We start from the raw sequence: 21,566 nt of genomic DNA on the forward strand, positions 1-21,566 counted from the left end.
AATGGGGGTGTGGGTGCCGGCCAACCTCCACCCCCACTCTAGCCATAACTCCAAACAAGTTTCTCTTCAATATCTTCTGTATTTAAACTCTGACGAGCCATCGTGTTTGCGATCTTTATGGCCAGGAGATTGAGTTGACATATCTTAACTTCAAGAAAGTGGAATGATAAAACAATAACTTACACATATATACATTTTTGTATATTACATATATTACAGAGTCTCCTGCCCCCCGTGCCTGGCTGTCCTCACCGGAGTCCCTTGGAGGGGGCCAGGTTGAGTGTCCTCCCCCCCCCCCCCCCAAGCAGAGCCCCAGCAGCCCAAGACCTCCAGAACCAGCCACAGCCATACTGAGACCACTCTCCACATGTCTGGACAAGCCTCATGCATGAAGGAAATGACAGAGGAACACAGGCATGTGGGTCCTAGGGCTGAGATCTCCAAGGCTGCTCAGATTGGGACTTAGCCTTCTCCACCCAGATCACCCATCTTCCAGTAGGTTGGTGTCGCACCCACCAGCTGCCGCCAGCGCCAGGTTGGTCCCATCAACGGCCAAGACGCAGAGACTATAAACCCCAGTGCGGCCGGTGACATCTTATCTTGGTTTTCTTTTGGAGAACCCGGCAGGCTACCGAAAGTATCCTGCCTGCATGGCAGAGTCTGACAAACTTCCCGTGTCGTACTCAATTTGCCAAATACCAGTAACAATGATGGGTCTCATTCTCCTAACCCTGAAAGAGCATTAAATATGTCTCTTTTAAAAACTCAGGGCTGGGAAGAAGGAGACGTTACTGGTGCCTGCTCAAGGCAATAGATGAACAACAGGATGATCGTGATATTACCTAGCACTGTAGCACTGTCATCTCGTTGTTCATCAATTTGCTCGAGCAGGCATCAGTAACATCTCCATTGTAAGACTTGTTGTTACTGTTTTTGGCATTTTGGATATGCCACAGGTAGCTTGCCAGGCTCTGCCATGTGGGTGGGATACTCTCCGTAGCTTGCCAGGCTCTCCGAGAGGGATGGACGAATCGAACCCGGGTTGGCCACGTGCAAGGCAAATGCCCTATCCACTGTGCTATCGCTCCAGCGAGAGTATACAGTTTTTAATTGTTAGAGAAATTGAGATTCAAATGTTAGTGTCCCTGTTGCACTGGGTTCCACATTCACTGCTTTTACCCCCAAGACTGAGCAGAGTAGTGGTAGGTGGGCATTAACAGAGTAGTGGTAGATCTGACAGGATCAGAGACCAGAGCTGCCAAGACTTCTCACTCAGTGCATGTGACAGGCAGTGACTTACAAAAGTATCTATATGAAGTATCTAATCAGGATAAATAAATGGGAATGCATTACAAGCACACATGAAGGGAATTATATAACAATCAATGACTATTTTTAAAAGAAAGGAATGTATTATGGGATAGAGTGGGGGGGGCATTGAAGAATGCATTATGCAAATTATGTCCCTCCACCAAGCTTATATATTTAAAACCCTCTCCCCAGTGTGACCATACTTGGCCACTGGGCCTGCACTGGTGTCATAAAGATGAAGTGAGGTGAGGTCACAAAGGCAGAGTCTTCAACAGATAGTACTGGTGTCCTTTTAGGAAAAGGAGGAGTTAGCAGAGTTCACTTTTCTTTCTATTAAACAGTAGGAAGGGGTGTAGTTGGGCCATACCTTGTGGTGCTCAAGGAGTATTTCTGGCTCTGTGCTTGAGAGTGAGCCCTGGTGATGCTTGGGGACCATATACTATGCTAGGATAGAATCAGGGTTGGCCTATGCAAGGCAAGGGCTTCATGCTCTGGCCTAACTTTTCTCCTCAATTTTCCACTAATGTGTTTTAATGAATTGATTTTCTTTCTTTTAAAATGATCTCTCCGAGGGATAGACACTATAACCTTTTAGTATTTATATTGCAAACCATAATGCCAGAGAGAGAGAGGGAAAGACAGAGAGAGACAGAGAGAGACAGAGAGACAGAGAGACAGACAGAGAGACAGAGAAGTGAAAGAAGTGTCTGCCACAGAGGCAGGCAGGCTGGAGAGTGGCAGGGAAACTGGAGACATTGGTGGTGGCAAATGTACACTGGTGAAGCGATGAGTCTTGAAACATTAAATGACTGAAACTCAATCATGGACAACTTTGTAACTGTGTATCTCATGGTGATCCAATTGAAAAAGGTCTAGTCACCAAGCCAGGAGACTACCTGGCTCTGGGACTTGGCACCTTTGGTGCTGTGAGGAAGAAATATCTGTTGTAGGGAGACTCAGGCTGGGTGTTATGGATGTCCCATAGACATCCACAGATAGAAGACACACTCAGAGTCAGAGAGGTGCTGCTCAGAAAGAACTCCATGAGCCTAGATTCTTGGGTTATTTTATAGACCCCAAAGCAGCAAACTAGCACCATGCTCGGTCTCATCTATCTACCTCTATAGATTTTATCCCAGATTTTTTTCATGCTCTGAAAGTTTATTTAAGATCCCAGAGGGCTTTCATTTATATGGGCCATAACCTTTAATGATTATCATATTAGAAATCAAGACAGGATTTTTAAAATCCATCTTTATTCACTTAAAAGCCAACCAAAAACCCCAGAATCTTCCAGAAAAGTCAAGTTTTAACATGAAGAATAATATTTTCCAAAACAAGAAAATTAATGAGAAAAGTGGTATTAGTTTTCATTTTTATAAATCTCTTTAATATCTGCCTTAATAGAAGACAGCTGGATTCTCATGTCTGCTTCTGATTTTAATCTGTTACAGTATGTTGCTCTGAAAATTGGAAGAAAATACAGACACACAGATATGTAAAAGGAAAAGAGAAAAGTACTTAATAGTCGTTCAGATTATTGTGGATATTCTTTTTTGATACTATACCAAAACTTGACAAGTTGTAGTATTTAATGATGAGCTATTAGGTGGATTCAGAAATCATAACAATAAATGTTTCTACGTAGGCATGTTAAAATCTATGAGTCTTATGTGTTAAGAGCATCCTTTGTTTGTGAATGGGTACGTAATATCAAACTTTGGTCATTTGAATACTAGTTCACTGTCTAGGGAATACATTTAACTGCTAGATTGTCCAAATAATTTTGTTAATATCATCACTTGAATTCTTCAGAAAAATCTGTTTGGGAGAAACTTTCAGGTCCACAGCAATAAGTACATGTTTTCCAAATTTTTAGAGTTATGTTTGACAGTATTATGCTGAGTCTCTAGGAATTAGTGTCAGCTCAGACTCAGGGTCTGAACCCTCCAATTTGATCCTCTCTGTTTCAGTGCTCAAAGGTCTGAAGCATGTGCCTTGGGTTTGATTTTTGACAGTGCATTGTATCCACAGCACTTCTAAGAATAGGGTCTCCCTCAGCTTGTCAATAGGACTGAAGAGGATGGACAGATTTTAGGTGATAACCCCCCTTTAGCATTCCAATCTCCTGAAGATTTTGAATAATCTCCACTGCAGAATACAAAGAAAGTGAGGGGAATTTGAATTCTATTTGGTACAGGCCAATTTGGGGTACACGATTTAATTAATCGATCCGAGCAAACCATTAGAACCATTTCTAGCCACCACTTCAGCTGAAGCTTGAATTAGAATTCTCTGCTCAGTTGGCACTTGTCAATAATTTTGACTTGATTATATATTATTCATTTGGACCCTGTTTTTGTTTGGGAGAGGGGAATATACAGCAGTGCTCAGGGGGTCTTCTGGGCACTGATCAGTGATATAAGGTACTGGGGATACAACCCAGGCCTCTGACACTCCATGCCTTTGAGCTATTTCTTGGGCCCTTTAATCTCACACTTTTATGGTCATTCACATCATATTTCCCAGGTTTACATCAATATAATTTGGCAAAAAAAATAATCCCATATTCTTCAGTAAGGATTACACTGTCTCATGGGACACTCTTTGTCATTGGGTGCCAAGTAGGATTAAAGTTTGTTTATTGGTCTATAAGGCAGAGATGGGAATGTGTTTTGTTCTGAGGAGCAGCAGTACCTCAGAGACAGCTTTTATAAGGAAAGCTTCATAAATGCTTCAGGCAAGTCTAACCTCCAGGATACCAGCAGTAGGGCCATGTAGGCTACTGTGGACACTTGGCAGAATTCAATTCACCTTCCTCTTGTGTGAATGTTCGCGCCCCAAGATGCAGGCGCTGTTCCTTGCCAGTCAGTGTCCTAACTTTACTGAGTCTCACACTAATTTCAATCACGGACAAACCTGACTCAAGGTTGGAAATCAGTTTGCAATGGAGTTCACCACTTGGTTTTATTTGTTTTTTAAAGGGGAAAAAATACTTTCAGGACAGCAGCAGATATTTTCAAATTCTTTCAGTAGATGTTAAACTGGGTCCTTAGAGTCTTTTGTTCATCCCTTTCTTTCCCACCATCATCTCTAGCCCAATTAAAAATAGCAAAGGACTTAGTATACCTCTAACTTTGATCAAAATGTTCTAGTCCAGTAACTACCTGCTCACCGGGAGCTGTGTCTTCTGAGGCACTTGAGGATGAGTATCTACCAGTGATACTCTACTTTGCTGTTGCAGGTTGTAGGCTACCAGCAACTCGTCATGCTGATATCAAGACAGTTTCAATCTGATCAGATTAGAGAATCAATTCAGAGAATCTACAACCAATTTTGTGAATTCTGAAGGTTACTATAATTCTGTACTTTGGGCATATTTTCGGGGACTCCAGGGCTGGAGTGATAGCACAGTGAATATGGCATTTCCCTTGCACGCAGCTGACCTGATCGACCCAAGTTCGATTCTTCCACCCCTCTCGGAGAGCCCAGCAAGCTACCGAGAGTATCTTGCCCACATGGCAAAGCCTGACAAGCTACTCATGACATATTCGATATGCCAAACACAGTAACAAGTCTCACAATGTTACTAGGCTTGCTCGAGCAAATTGATGAACAACAGGAGGACAGTGAAGGTGACAATGACTGTGTAAATCATTGATTCCAATTTCTTACAGATACATGGGAGGACATTATCCTTCCATCTCATGTTTCTGGTCCCTCGGTCAGATTTTTCCAGGAGGAGCACCAGAACAGGTGGGATTTATAGCTGCAAACCGGGGACATGGTGACCTTCACTAGTGTCAGCTCTTTGTCTTAACTTAGACAGTGGGAAGCTTTCCGTAGACCTTCCTCACACACAGCACAAACGAGGTATACAGAACCTGGAATGGAGAGCTGCACCAATCATACCTTTACTAAAACCTGTGGTTGTTTCCTGTGGCCCACAGACAGTACAAAGTTCCCTCTTATCATTAAGCCCCGCCCTCCTTTCCTCCTCTATTTACACCCTGTTCCTACTTTGAGATGGGAATGACTTAGTGCTTCAAGAACTGGGACCCACATATCAAAGCCCAATTTTTTCCCATAGAGAAATTGGCCCTCCCACCCAACCAATCATTGCTCTTGGTCTTTGAAAGACTATTATTATTATTTTTTCCAGCACTAGGCTTGACCCCAGGTCTCGTGCACGCAGGCATAAGACCATTGGGTAACTTCTTAAGGGAAAGTTGAACCTTCCTCATCCTTGAGTACCCAGTTAGCAGGTGCTTAAGAGAGGGGTGAATAATCTGTCAAGTTACAAGCTGTGGTGACCTTTTGAATGTGCTTGATCACGGGATCCTCATTAAATATAACTCTTGGAAAGGTTCCTGGGTAAGTTAGGAGGAGAACAGCTTTCAGTGCTCCTGGCTGGACTGTGAGCTGTGTGGCTTCAGGCAACACAGAAAGAGTTCCAGTTGCTTTCTGTGCTGGCAGAAGAGCTAACGGAATCTGTCTCAATGACTTTATTAAATGCTTTCTTACACATTGCTGCTTTGGAGGTCTATCTCCGGCTATTATAATTGCTGTTCTCGCAAGACCACATACTCCTTGAGTGGCATCTGCTCCAGTGAATTTATCTTTGCTCCATTCTTCCCTTTCATATGGTAATGTGCTCTATGACACTGAACACTGAATTTGGGCTCAGATGCTTGGAACTTAAATCCCATCTTGTCACTTAATGGAATCATGATCATTAAGTAACTTGACTGAGGATCTCTTGTATTTCTTTGTAAATCTCAGTGTATTATTATGGAATACTATGCCCATTTATTCTAGCATATATGTCCCAGGGCAAAATTTTCACTGATTTTAGCATGAGCGGTCAGATGGTTTGGCTTCCAATATTACCCACCTCCCATTGATCTAATGTTGCTACACCTGTTTCTTCACACATGACATGAAAAAGTAATGGCCATCGGTTAATATAATTATGTAGATGAGTTAAAAGTCACAAACTGATATTGGAGGAGATAAATATATTTACTCTTTATTGTTGAATGGATCGAGAGATTTATTTTTTGACGTGGTGCAGTCTAACAAAAGGCCTCAAATACTTGACTTACTACTTTTTGCATTTATGCTTAGTTTATATTTTCAAGAGATTTTAAGATTCTTGGGTAACAAGTTTCCTTTCTCCCCAGTACCCTATTCTAGTGCTTCTGATGTAATGTCTATAATACACAGATGTTGTTAACTCATCCTTTTTTTTAAAAAACAAAGAAAGAAAACCCCCCAAAACAAAGTTCATCAAATTTTCCTAAGCAGAATCCAGAGTGGAAATAATGGGTTTGACTTAGAATTGGAGAGAGGACCCCTAGCTAAGGGGAGAGCTAAGGGTGTGGGGGGTCAGGTTATGTGGGGAGCTCAACAGTCTGAGGAAAGACTGTAGAAGCAGAGGCCAACCTTAGGGGAGGGCGGGGGCAACCCCACAAGTAGAGTTTATTCTAAATTAGAAGGGACTTCAGACATATTTCAAGTTAAGCCAATGATTCCCTCCCTACTCCAGGCAACTCCAGCTGCTGCGGGATGGTAATAGGCCCACGGGCCTGACATCAAACACATCTGCATGATTTTGTGCTGGTGATTCACACTGACCACAGTGCCGGGAGCCTGGCTTGCTAAAGTGTGGATGAGAGCAGAGTTTTCAGGTTAGCCCTGAAGCTCTAGGAAATAATAGAGGGAAGGGCACTCAGGTGGAAACAAGGCTGTCTCATGGAAAGCCGGGGCTGCAGCACATTCTTCCTGAGATAGTCCCCTCAGTTTTCAGGGTTTTCTAACGTGGCTAGCTACGCAGGAGTTTGACGCAGTGCCAGAGAAAATGGGAAGGAGATTCTGGGAAGATGCACCGCATGAATCACGCCCTATTTCTTATGATAAGGGAAGTATGGGTGGGGGAGGAGCAAGCAGTTTCAAATGGAGACCAAACACTGCAAATGATTCAAGTGTGGATGTGTAAAGACTTATAAGCCACACAGTCTTGATGAATGTGATGTGATTCACTTTTCCTAGCTGCCAGCAGTGCATGGACTATGTCCCAAACTGTTGGTCCCAGCTCACGGAAGAGATCATTCAATAGCATGTAAAGAGGGAAGCATATATATATATATATACATATATATATTATATATATATATATATATAGCTGGTATAGATCACCCTTGTGATCATGGGAAAGAAAAGAACACTTCTTATACCTCACTGCTACTGTTTGGCAGTGCACTTCGAATGGCTCCTTTAGCAAGAGTTGCTTATAATCAGAAAAAAAAATTTAAAAAACCATGGTGATAAAATTGCTCAGCCATAGAGCTCTTCATCCAATCAGTTGTTGCTAATCATACTTAATATACCCATTCTGGGGCCTTCCTACCTCAGGGGTCGACTTGGCTTACTTTGAGAGTGTCCTCTACCCTCATCTTATCCTATCTGTCCATCCCCATTCAACTCCTTCCTGAAGATGTCTGAATTGAATCTTTTCCCTTTCTCACTTAGGGCCTCAACCTCAAGGGGTTTTCATGTCTTCATTTACAGCCCAGCATTCCAGAGACCTGCGCCATCCCCGTTGGTTGTTTTTTGTTCTGTTTCTCTTGCTTCCTCAACTCTGCGACTCTGGGCTTCGAGAGGGACTATCACTCCATACCCATTACCCGATTGCATTGGGCACTTGAACAGAGAAGGTGTAAATGAGCCAGGTGAGCTGGAAACATACCACTCTGCTCCTGAGCTACCTACTTTCTCAGAAAACTACAGGCTGCATTTGTTTATCCTTCAGATCCCAGAGTAATTATTGCTTCCATTTCTGCTCACCCCCAGGGCTTGCTCTGCACCTGTGAGTTCCTGATAACTGGAGCTGGAAAAAGGTCAGCCAAGGGTTTCCAGGTATTGTTGTGTGGGAGATGGGAAGAGTGTGACAATTTGAAAAGGCACTGTCAAGTTTAAGCTATCCAAATTCGATCCCAACTGGTCTAAGTTGTGACAGTAAAGGATTTGCCAGGGTTTCAGACCTATTATCTGTTCTACGTTAACTGCAGACCTCTTCCCTCTGGTCACTTTGGCATGTGTCCTGTCTGCCCTGGACCCACCCCAGGGTCTCTTCACTCTCCCACTGAATTAGTCTGATGCTGCCCAATGGCTAGGACTGCTGGTCATATGGATACAGCCATTGTCCTTCAACTGGACTTCTTCATTATGGAGGGACTGTTACGTTCTTATTCCTTGGTGCTTTGTACCTAATCAACACCAAGAAAGTCATGCCTAATGTTTTAACTATTCAATTTGCATTTGCTGTAGGTATCTCCCCATTCCCCATCTTCTTACTGCTTAATACCCATTGCCAAGGAAGGAAGGATGATGATGAGCAATGAATGGGACAAATCCTAAAAGGTGGGTGGGTTTTGCACTATTGTTCTGTGGGATAGGTGTGCATGTTATACAACTCCATAAGAATCTGAGGCCTCAGGAGCTCTGCAGACTACAATTAGACAGCCTCTCCTATCACTCAGACTCCAGCGTAGGTTCATCAATGGCAAAGTAAGGCCCTGGATTGGGTTCTGAAACAGGGAAGGACACTAATGGAAAAACTGCTGAAATTCAGATATAGAACCATTGTTGGTTTCTTAGTGATGGCAAATGTACCAGTTACACAACATTTACCCCAGGGAAACTGGTTCACAGGCTAGACAGCTATGCTCTGTACTATCTTTGCAACTGCTCTGTACATCAAAATTTCTTCCAGAATAGAAAGTTTATTTAAAAAAATGTGGGCCAGAGTATAAATTTTAGTTTGCCTTACAGTCTCATTCCATCTAGTTATCTCACATCTAGTTACAGCCTAACAATTTGTAGAATAAGATAAAAAGGAGAAGTGCAGGGAAGTTTGGAAACCAGTCCATAAAACAAACAAACAAACAAAAATCACTGAAAGGGTAACAAGATAAAAGTCACACAATGGACTCACTGCAGAGGGGTTAATGGGGGGGGGGGGGGGCAAGACCATGCTAAACTGTGAAGCCACACTACATATAGGGACAGGCAGCCACTGTTTTGAGTGTGGGATGTTAGAACTGACCTAGAAAGGTCTGCCTTCTTGATAGAACTCACATGACCTGGGCAAGCCACTACTGCATAGTTTCCTACCATGAGAGTGGCCTTCCTCTACCTCCAAATAAAGATGTACAAAGGGAAAGAAACCCTTGCAAAAATCACGTCGTCCTACTTTCTTTACAACATTGCCCCTTTTTGCTGAAGAACCAAGCTCCTCACCCAGGGATTGCTTACTATCAAAACCTTGAAGCCAGCAAGTCTGACTCTGTAAAGCACATTCCCATTCTGTGCTGGGCAAGTCTCAGCTTCCTCTGAGTAGAGTTTTCATGCCAACACCAATGCTATTTGACTTCTAAATATAGTGGAGCAGATGTGAGTGAGGACCATATTATTTTCCATGTTATACAAAGTGTCTTTCTTTCACCCCGAAAAGCCAGACAGCAGTGTAGTTCTGAGTAAGCTCAGAGATCAAGGTAAGTAGATTTGCTTCTATGTCCATTTTTCAAGCATTGATGCTGTAGTGCCTTTCTCTAGAACTTTCTTCATCTAGAACCCACGAATAAGTGTCCATGGCTAGATTCTAGAGATCTACCAACTCCTAGCACATACGACATTTCATAGATATGTACTTGCTTCTATGTACATAATCTCACTGTCTACAAGCTTAAAAATGTTAAGAGTTTTGGGCATGCGCCTCTTTTCATAGCAAAATGATAAACAAGAGAGCTTCTATATTTAGATTTACATCCAGTAATCTTAATGTCTGACAATTCAAATACCTAGCGTGGGGCTGACTGATGTGACTCATTTGATCCCTCTGCAACCGCTTTGCTTGGTCTGTAGAACTACGCTACCTTGTGTTGCCCGGTAGCTGGTGCATTCTACCAGCTCTGGCATTGTGTGTTTCTTTCCTGAAGACTTGAGGGTTTGAACTTGAGTTCAACATTGTTCACCAAACCTTCTCAAATTAAATGATTCCTCAGTAACACACCAAGGTTACACTGGCTCTTCTTGACATTCGAGGTTTTTCAAAATGAGCTAAGCAGCTTTTCAAAAAAACCCATGTGCTGAGCAGTTAGCATCTGAACTGAGAACTAGTTTGAAGTGGGAGAATGATAGACTAAACAGGAGGCCTTTGGAGGCCAGTGTTAAGGGTCCCAGGTGCATATTCAGTGTATGATCCTGAATACCACAGCACACTTGTTCTTTTGCTGTGTTCATGCACATAAAGTGGCTTACCAACAAAACGTCTTAGGCTGTGGGTTTAGAGAAAAGGGGTATACAGTGGAAGCCTGGACTAAAAATTCCCTTGTTGTCCTATATATAGATGGATCTGATTACAAGATTAAAAATGAGTCCCTGTTTGAACTTCTTTAGGTTTTCTATCATCGGGCTATTGTTACTGGGGTCTTTTTTCACCTCTAGATAATGTGGCAGTTTCACAAGGCAACTTAACTTCCCTTTGAAAAATAAACAAAAGTTGAAGCATATTGTGTGGTCCTTTCAAATAAAGTAGATAAGAGACTATATGTGAGACACTGAAATGGTGCCCAAGCACACTGTCCCCCTTTTAAGAAGTAGGTATAGGATCAAATATAATACTAAAAGACTAAATGCTTGTGGCTCTTTTATATATATTTAAAACACACAGTAAGAACATAAGAACATCTCAAATCATTTAGAAGGAAAAATTAGGGGTTATCAACCAAAATCTTTGGAAATTTCATAAAATTTAAATATCTGCAAACAATCCAACTGAAAAGAAAAAAAAATCCAACATTTGGCTATGGAGGGCACTTCACACGTGAACCAAATGGCATTATAACATTTTCCTTCTGGCAAACTAGTCACTAAACCCCATTAGAAAGAACACAAGAGCAATATGGAGACATCCCCAAATACCACATACTCTATTAGAACATTCTGTGATGAAGTGCTCATCTACCACGGGCGTTCCTTTCCATTGCATACATTACTTTACATTTCTACAATGCAATGTTGAAACAGCCTCCAAGTTTTGCAAAGTAGATAGATGTCCATTCTACAAAAATATTAACTTACAGTACATAACACTGAATAATTTTAATCTGTACATTTTTTTCCTCCCATAATAGGTGACACGCGTTAGTTTGTACAAGTTTAGAAAAAAAAAAACCATCTGGTTGTTTACATCTGGATTCATATTCAACAGAGCCAACCAGACCTGGGGGGATGGGGAAGAGTCTGAGAAAGTATAAATACAGTGTAATATTAATTGGGGGTAACAATATTCAACTCTTAACAACGTGATACAAAATAAGTCATCTTAGATTTTTGACTGAAAAGATCTAGCTGAGAAGGTTCTGCCAAACAGTCGACCAACTGATCCAAAAGGTTAAGGCTGACTTGCCTTAGCAAGCTTCAGCACAACCGAAAACATTGGTGCAGTTCAGAGCTCTTCAAATGCATAGCTTCAGTGTCACACACACATTAATTATATTCCTTCAATTAGTTAATCCTCTAGACAGTTTCTTTGTGTTTTGCATGCATCCCGTTCCATTTTCATTAAGGGCATCTCTTCCTTGGTCAATCATGTGCTTTGCTTTTCAATTTGTTTTTGTGATTTATTTTGTTATGTTTTGTTTTGTTAAGCTGTCAATACCTCCAACACTTGGAAAATGAAATATAGATGCGGTTTTACTTACAGAAGAGAATCAGAGCTATATGGACAATGCAAAATGAAATGAAACAAGTGTCAGAAACAGTTTATAAAAATGGCACATTTATTGCTACAGAACGGTCATGTACATGACTTCATCGAATAACTACAGATGGGAAACAGGTGATGGCCTCGACCAAGCTGGGTTTGTTTTTATCTTGAAGGAACTCCAGCATACAACCTGTTTGGACACTTCTACAAATCAGAAATACACCAAAAACATGAAAAAATCGAGGCACTCAGCCACACATTGAAAACAAGGTGTAACTGTTTTATCTTTTTTTTTTTAAATGTTTTCCCTTTTTTTCTTTTTTTTAACAATTTTTTAAGTTTTTAATGCTGCAACTATGTGTACAGTCGCAAAAAATTTCCCACTGCGACCTACAACTAAAAAAACAAAACAAAATAAAACAAAAAACAAACAAAAAAGCTACCATACAGTTTCATCTCAGTAACACATGGTAAAATAACATCTTTTAAATAGTAAAATAAAGTAACAAACTTTTACTCATAATGATTCCAAAAATCTACAAAGAAGAAATATTCAGAATCTGACAATTTTTTGTGTGTAATATTCATGGTATAAAAGGATTGCTCCTGCGAAAAATAAGCCAAATATATTTTTATTTTTAAATTTAGTTTTTTTTTTCCTACTAGGGTGTACTACAGTCTATTTTATAGCAAAAAGAGCACTAGACAAACAAAGCTTTATAACAAAAAGCCAGGCACTGATACATGGTAAATCTCTGCTTTTTTTTTCTTATCTTCACTTAATTGCATCACAAGTAACAAGAATGAAAAAGGCCACAGTTCATATATTTTCACCATTACATATGTCTATAATACTTGAAATGAGTATGGCAAAACCAGCACTGCACAGAATGAGTCCACTTCAAGTCCCATGAGAAAGAGCGTGTCTCGAAAGAAAAACAAACAAAACCAAAGCAAAATAAAGACAGGCCCAGAGGCCTGGGTGCCCCATTTGTGTTGGAATTCATCATATTCCATCTTGACTTTTGTTTGTTTGTTTGTTTGTTTCCAGTCAGCCAGCAGACTAAATTTTTGTGCTTGTTTATGCTGAAATTGTTTCATTCCTGACTCAAGTTCACTTTTGGACACAGATCAGATTTTGTATGTTGAATCCAAGATGAAAATCCTCTTAACCCCCGAGTCTTGGTTCAACTCCCTACCACCCCCCACCCCCCACCCCCTCACCAAAACAAAGATAACAACTTAAAAAAAAACAACAACAACAACCTAAAAACAGGGAAAAAAAAAGCAGAAAACAGAAAAGGAATCGGAAGACTGAATCAGAACCAGTTGCGTTACTGGGTGAACTGACAGTTGTATAAACATTAGTGTTCCTCACAGCTACACAGAAGACAAATGGTAAAAATTTCTAGATGAACAGATCCCTATTCTGCATATTCATAAATTACTTGAATGTGGAGGTGGATCAACAGTTCCAAGTGGTTTTTAAAGTCCAAGTTCCTTAAACAGACCCCCAGCTTAAGTATCATCATGTATCTGTATCTATCAGTGGAGACCAAGATACAGGAGAGTATGGACCCTTATGAGATTTTTGTATAGTACTTTAATCCTAACTGCCTTCTGCTAAATTTTATTCAAAAATCCAGCGCAGGATACCAATATCTTACCTGGGTTTGAGAATTACAAAACAACAACAAGAGAAAACACACTAAAAAAAGGCCACATCTCCTTTCATTTTCCTCCTCTTCTTCTTTTATTTCTTTTAATGGCGAATCAACCCAATTAATAGATAGGTGCAGATCACGTTTCCACACCGAGTGAAAAGTAGCAAGTAGCTTTTGGTGGCCGCTAGAAAGGTCTTTGCTTTTTTTTTTTTTTTTAAATCTTTTCTTTTCTCCAAAGGGAATTCCACAATAGAGGTATCGCATTACTGAGTAATGAATACATCAAAGCTGGTGAACAATAAAATTGCAGCTTTTACTCTGAGTGAGAACAAAATATAAAGCACCAATTGAAAAAAATAACCAGATAACTACCATTTAATTTTTTTTCCCGCTGTTTACAGTTTTGAAAAACTTTTAAATCAGCTCTCTGAAGCACCTTTGTGATAACATGTATCAAAAGTGCCATTCTTAAAATGTACATCCACGCAGGGAGTGTTTCCAGTTCCCTTTTAAAGAGTAAACACCGTAGTTTCTTCTGTACACTTCTCCTGAATGTGACCAGAGTAGATCTGCTTCCTATATAATATTGTTCCTAGGGATACCCGCCTTGGTAGACTATACAAAGTGAGTGCAGAATGTACCACTAAAAAGAAATCTTTAACATACTGAGGGAACAAGTCCATATGGTTTCCGTTACTCAGGAGGAGGGGAGACGTACACAATATTCTCTTCCGAGCCCTTCCTTGGGCCTCTGTTCACACATTTCACAGGAAAGCCTCTAAATAACTTTTCATGAAGTCTGATTTCTGCTATTCTCCTAAGGTTTTAATCCACCTCCACATTTTAGGAACTTATCAACAAATCAAAGTATTTTAGTTTTTATCGCTACTGAACATATTTACAGTTTTCAACACACACACGCACACGCACAGCTAATCAAAATGTTTATGGGCTTGTAAAAGATGACCACGTGGTAACTATCTTATTTGTTCTTACAATTTTCAGAAATGAACATAGAAATTCAGATTCTTGTAGCTCACTATTTCATTTAAATGAGACTTTTAAAAACCACACAGTTAAAGAAAAAACAAAACAAAAACCCATACAATGTATTAAAACACATAATAACAAGTCTACATGTAAAAATATAACTTTTACATACACAATTTCAAAATAATGATACGTTTGCCATTTGTTGCATAAAATTTACAAATGTATTTCATTACTATATAACTGGCAAAACAGGAGAACAGATGGAACATTTAGACCATTTCGATGGATTTATGGCATTTACTCAGTGCTGATAGGTGGAAAAACTACTTGAACAGGGATTTTTTTTTCTTAATACATGCCAAGATTGTGTGGCTGTAAAAATAGAAACGAGTTAGAGACAAAAGGATGCTGACAAATACTTAACTAGGAGCACTATTTGTTTACTGCACTATACACCAAAGTCAATCATTATAAAGATTCACGATGGAAGTTGGTTCAATTGTGCCCAGACGTCAAAGCTAGCTATCTGATGAGTTGCTGTGCCATAGCTTGATCTATGTTTCTATCAAATATGTTAAGTATAAACTTCATTCATACTGGCCAGAGAAATACTGCACTACCCCTCCTCAAGAAAGTGCAACTTAATGCTTTAGGACTTATAAGGCTTGTTATAATGCTGCATGATGATTGAATATTGGCATTTTTTTTTTTCTGACGAAGGAGGAGGCAGTTAAGTCATCTACGTTTTAGTAAACCCATTTTGAAAAAAAAAAAAACCAAGAAAGCAACAAAATCAATCAGCTCTGTCACACTACTTGCAATTTTCTCATTTGATGGTTTTTGAACTTGACTTTTTTTTTTTGTTTTTGTTTTTTTCCAAAAATCTGACCATGTATTCAGAAACGCCTCACTGCACACTACTTCGGCTACACATGTAGGTAACACTTGAATCATTTTGTTAAATCACAGCCACTTTGATTATGTTATGTTTCCGATGATATAAACATTGGAAGGCACAGTGGTAACATTGTAGCATTCTAACCTTGTACCTCTGAAAATCCCAGAATAGGGTCACAAACCGCAACATTACAATTCAGACAAATTCATTTTGCCATATCTTGGTAATGCTGCTTGTAATATCTACACATGATGTGACTTTTAAGTCCTGTGTTCCCAAAAGACTGGAGAAACAACTTTCTACTTATTTATGAATGAAAAGCAACATCAGGGTCAGCATTTCATCCTGCATTACCCTCCGGAAGCAGAGTTGGCACTACAGGTTACAATAACAAACCGGGGAAAGGGACAGAGAAATAAGACCAAAAAAAAAAAATCCGTATTTACAGTAAAATATTTCTTTTAAAAAAGTTAATCAGTACTATTTTTTTACAGGAGAAAAAAGTCTGAAACAAATGAACAAAAGCTTACCATAGTCACTAAATTTTTAATATATATTTATATATATATTTATATATATATTTGTCATAGGTCTATAAGATCCATCTGTTCCTCCTACCCTAAGGAATGGCTAATGTCATCACTTTGTTGTCATCAGGACGTTTGCTGGTTTTGTTACTAGGGCAGCCTCGCTTCCCTTATTCAATATCCAGTAATTATAAACACTAGCTGACTTGAATACCAACAAAAACGTTCATGTAGTTTTCTTCAGAAGTACACTTTTTCATTATTGCAAGTTTACAATTTTTTTAAATTAAATATTTTTTTTTCAGACTTACAAATTAATTATATTTTTTTTTTCCAAAAGAAGTTTAGGCACAAATGCATTGTTCCACAGTGTGGAAAGATTGCCATTCAGTCTCTGGGCTGCGTCTCAGCCCGCACACCCCGCTCTGCACGTTCTGAATGATATGTTAGAGAGAGTCGCCCGCAAGTTGCACTTTTATTCTTTCTTTTTTTTGTTTGTTTTTCTGTTTTTTTTTTTTTTGATAATTGGGAATGCTGAAACCTCTTGCGTCTGCGATTCATAACTACTCAGACTTGTCTTATATTACAAAAAAAGGGGTTAAGGAGAAGTGTTTATGTGGGTTTAAGATAATACAGCTGTTAAGGAAGTGGTCTCTTGTATTAATGAAGCAATGTGGCAACTTGGACCTGAGAAGGAAAAAAAGAAAGGAAAATTAATACATTTATAACACAAGAAGTCAAGGCTTTATTTGTAAAATCTTTTCCTCAAGGGAAAATATCTATGAATGGGGAGGATGTGTGGGGTGGGGGATGGGGGTCCCCACACGGGGCACGCCCTGGCTGCGGCCTCCCAGGCAGGAGAGCGGGGCGGTTTGCACGCGGTGGGCCCACACTTGCCCTTTTACATCTGTCCCATGTGATTCGAGGCGTCTCCCATCCCGGGGTGCGGGCCGGCCAAGGACAGCGGCGGGGGCTCCGAGGACACCTTTTCTTCCTCCCTCCTTTTCAGACACGCTGCTTTCGGGTTCAGGTTCCTTTCTGTGGAGAGCAGGGCACAGATCAGTGTTACCGGGGATGGTCTGGGCAGCGGGGGTCATGCTCTGTGGGTGACCACTGACTCTCTTCCTGTCCTCACTGAGCAGGGGCATCAAGGTGCCCGCTCCCGGGCGGGGTCTGGCCATACTCCAGCCAGAAGGACGGCTGCAGGTCCCCTGGACCATGACAAGCCCCAGGTACTGCCCACCCCTGGGACCCCAGGGCAGCCAGTCTTCAGTGGAAGGGTCCCAGGCCATGGTGACTGGAACCTGGGAGCTGCCTGGCCTCCAGGAGGGTCCAGGCCATGGTGACCGGTAACCGGAGGCTGCCTGGCCTCCAGGAGGGTCCAGGCTGTGGTGACTGGTACCCAGGGGCTGCCCACCTCCAAGGGGATCTAGGCCGTGGTGACCGGTACTTGGGGGCTGCCCGGCTTCCAAAGGGGTCCAGGTCATGGTGACCAGTACCCGAAGAATGCCCAGTCTTTAAGGGGGTCCAGGCCATGGTGACTGGTACCCGGGAGCTGCCTGGCCTCCAGGGGGGTCCATGCCGTGGTGACAGGTACCCAGGAGCTTCCTGGCCTCCAGGGTGGTCCATGCCATGGTGACCGGTACCCCGGAGCTGCCCGGCTTCCAAGGGGGTCCAGTGGTGACCAGTACCCGGAGGATGCCCAGTCTCCAAGGGGGTCCAGGCCGTGGTGACAGGTACCCCGGGACTGCCTGGCCTGCAAGGGGGTCCCGGCTTCAGCAGCTGACCCCAGATGGCTCTCTGCGACTGCTTGGGGCACTGGCGCGGAGGGCCGGGGCTCACCTCGGACTTGCTGCTCCAGGCTGAGGATGACGGCCACGGCCTGGTGGAGGATGAGCAGCTTGGTCTGGGGCTTGTCGCTCTTGAGGTGGAGCTGCACCATGCGGCCGAGCTCCTTGAATGCCTCGTTGATGTCACGCACGCGCAGGCGCTCGCGGGCATTGTTGGCCATCCTCCGCTCCTTTTCCCGCTCGGCCTTCTGCTCCGGGGTCAGGTCCTCATCGTCATTATTGCTGCACGACAAAGGGGGAGGCAGCGTTTTCGGATGGTGCCGGGACAAGAGGGCAGCTACGTCATTTCTACGGGTTGCGGCGAGTGTGGCTTTACCTGGCCGGGACCATCCACCTGGAGGCGGTCGGTGTCACCTAAGACGTTCCCCCTCTCCTGCCCCAAAACACACAGAAGACGTCTAAGCTCGGGGTGGGGGGTGGAGGTCACAGGTGCCTGCACTGCAGGAAGGGGGCTAGGGGAAGCAAAGCTTCTCTGGACAATGGGTAGACAAGGCCACACGCGATGCGTGAGGCTCACACAGCACCGCAACAGCTGTGTTTGTGAGAACTTTCAGGCGGATGACACCTGGCAGTTCCTCTCCATTGTAAGCTACTACATGGAGATGACTATCTGTAAGGGTCGTAAGCTGGAGATGCAAGAACTGATGAAGAGGGTCAAAGAAGTTAGCGGCTAACATGGAATAAAGCTGTCCATCACATTCCAGAGCTGACGATACCAATTCCCATTTCCCGACACGTGGGAAGTTAGCGAGTCAATCCACAGCGCCCTATGTGAAAGCTGCTTTAAAATGGCTTTTAACCATCATTCGCAATGGCAGCAGATTCTGGTTTTGAACCTTCCATTTGGAAAAAATCTCGGGGTGGCTTCCAAATTTCAGTAAGGACCAAGTACTGCTGAGAAGCCCCCATCACCCAATATCCTTGGGTTGCTAATGCCTGTTGCACAGAAAGATGACATATGTAAGCCAAGAAAAACTTTTAAGGGAGGGAGAAGGAAGACACCAAAGAAAGAGGCTGGAAGATTTGGCTGCTCTCATCCGTTCTGGATGGGACTCCCTGTGTGCTGGGAATAGGTAACTGAATTCAACTGATGGGGAAATATTTTCCTCCTTTCCCACCTGATCCTCCTGCACTTTCTCTGCTAATCCCTCTCCCCACCATTGGCTGTGACCTCTGCAGATGCCACGAATATCAAGATTACTAATATTTCCTAGCACGTTTTCTGACACAAATAGGAGGGTATAAGGAGAAAAGAGAACTGAGTCCAGCCTCAAGTCATCCTGAAATTAAACATCTGGGTAATATTTTAATACACCAAACATGTGCCATACCTTTCACAAAGCGGACCTGAAAGTGTAAAATTGCTTCTCAAAGTTATTCAGGCTAGTAACTAATCAGAATTGGCTATTCACTTGTAAATAATTTTGTTAAGCAAATAAAACAGCCTAAAATTGAAAAACATTGTCTCATAACACAGTTCTGTAGGTGTAAGGAAATGTCATGAAAGTAGCCTTTTGAAATAAAAAATGCTCTTAAGAGCAAGTTAAAATGTTGTACTGAAACTATAAAGCATCTATTAATATGCCTAGGTTACAGTCAGGAGTTAAATAACCAAGAACCGAAAGCCCCTCCTTGGAATTTCTTACCACTGTGGCCAACAGTCAGGAAACTGCAGTGAAAATGGAAAGGTGAGAGTGAGAAGCTTTGGCTTCTCTGAAACTCATGAAAGGACATGCAATACAACTGAGCTCACAAGTCACAGAAGTAATGGGAAAGGGAATCACGTTCTTAATTCAGAAAGGACACTAGAGCTCTCCTCGCGAACAACAGTCTTTAAGACGGGACATGTAGACTTAATACTTTTAACTTAATCGGGAAATAAAAACCCAAGGGAACTGCAGCAAAGAACATGAAGTTCCACGATATTCAAAAAGCAACTCATTATCAAGTAAGAATTAAAATTTAAGGAGAGATGGGCTGCAGTGATAGTACTACAGGCAGGTTGTTCGCCTGTCAAGGGATGATCCCTAAGCACAGAGCCAGGAGTAAGCCCTGGGCGCAGTTGGGTGGGTGTGACCTCAAACAAAATTGAAGCCAAATGAAAGCTTCAAGGAAAGGGATTCTAATATAGAGATACCGGATATTTGAGAAAACCAGTCAGAATTTATTTTCCTATAGTTGTATTCTCTGAAGAAGTGAGTTTTCCAAAGGGTTAAGGAAATAGCAATTTAAGTTTCATTCTTATATTTATGTATTGATAAGTTTAGGATAAAGCTGGGAAATAGGCATTTTCTCACTTTTGAGGTATGAAAACAATACAGTTGCATGAAATCAATAAGTTTTCAACATGGTTAAGATTTTTTAAAGAAATATTTTAGAACGTTTTTGGATCAAATTTGAATACAGTTTCAAAAACCAACTGTTTGCACTTGAATCAATTACAAATTGTTTTGATCATCAATAATTAGCCTCGAGTCCAAATTCATAGATGCAAAGACCGTTTAGGCTTCACTAGAGTACAGGTATCTTAAACGATACTTTTAGTACCTCTAGAGTAGGCCTTTAATTTTTCTTTTCAACGATGGATTTACCTGCCAGGAAAAAACTGAATAGTTTCTTCCTGTTCTGTGCACTTCATCAAAGTCCAATAAAGGAATTAAATGAAGCGACAGTATTATATACTGTTACCTAGATCTTGACCTAGTAATTGATTTGATATCCTTCTTGTCGTCATCTAATTTCTTGTCCTCGGAAGACTTCGTGTCTTGGAGGTTCTCATCGCCCTCGTCATCGGATTTGATCTCAGAGCTGCCGGAGGAGACACTCTGGCCCTGTAATCCTGGTGGCATGCCTAGAAAAAAAAAGGAACCAGGTGACAGACACTTCCACCATCTACTGAAGGCTTGATGCACAAACATGCATATCCCAGACTGTCGAGGTGCTGCTATACAGCTCATACTGCTGAACTGTGATCCTTCTGACACTTTTTGTGTGTGTGTGTGTGTGTGTGCTATCTGGTGAAGTTTCAAAAATGCACCTGCGGAAACAAGTTCTCCCTGCATTGGCTCTGAGGTTAAATTCTATTTTGCAATCTTTTGGAGTAGATGGTAATTTCACTGTCTACAAAACATCAACTTAATTGCAATGAAAATCATAATCATGAAATTCACACACCTCAATGTTCTGATTAAGAACCCAAGTAAATATCAGCTATTATATTGAGTTTCTTCCATATGCAACGATTTAATAGAAAAATGTCCTTAAAATATAATTCCCAGGGAGTACGCTAAATATGTGCAGTCAAGACTTCAATAGATACCTTTAATGATATTCTGAAATTAGGCTTCTCTTTTCCTCACGCAGTAATCAGAATTTAAAAATGGTATATATGGAAAGCAGTTAGCTGCTCACTGAAGACATCTCCAGCTACATTCGTGCTCAACTTTCAAAATCACAATATGGCCTGAAATTTAGCCATAATGTAATTATCTATCCTAAGGTAGAGTAAGCACACTTGTGGAAGTACCTCCTATTTGTAACTGGTGTAGTTTA

General features: G+C 41.5%; 1 protein-coding gene across 11 annotated transcripts in view; it reads right to left on the minus strand.

The window, feature by feature from the left end:
- Nucleotides 1-13,105: 13,105 nt before the first annotated feature.
- The window catches only part of TCF4 (transcription factor 4), a 377,861-nt gene continuing 369,400 nt past the window's right edge, over nucleotides 13,106-21,566 (minus strand). For 8 of the 11 annotated variants that reach the window (XM_056138179.1, XM_056138183.1, XM_056138180.1 and 5 more), the window contains 4 exons: nucleotides 20,703-20,865; nucleotides 18,007-18,236; nucleotides 17,062-17,202; nucleotides 13,106-16,851 (listed from right to left, as the gene is read on the minus strand). In XM_056138179.1, the coding sequence (XP_055994154.1) occupies nucleotides 17,066-17,202; nucleotides 18,007-18,236; nucleotides 20,703-20,865 (530 nt within the window). In that variant the 3' untranslated portion in view covers nucleotides 13,106-16,851; nucleotides 17,062-17,065. The remainder of the gene's footprint in view (nucleotides 16,852-17,061; nucleotides 17,203-18,006; nucleotides 18,237-20,702; nucleotides 20,866-21,566) is intronic. The other 3 variants (XM_056138182.1, XM_056138181.1, XM_056138188.1) reach the window with 1 other exon arrangement.

The sequence above is a fragment of the Sorex fumeus genome, unplaced genomic scaffold (assembly GCF_029834395.1).
Source record: "Sorex fumeus unplaced genomic scaffold, SorFum_2.1 ptg000128l, whole genome shotgun sequence".
NCBI lineage: Eukaryota > Metazoa > Chordata > Mammalia > Eulipotyphla > Soricidae > Sorex > Sorex fumeus.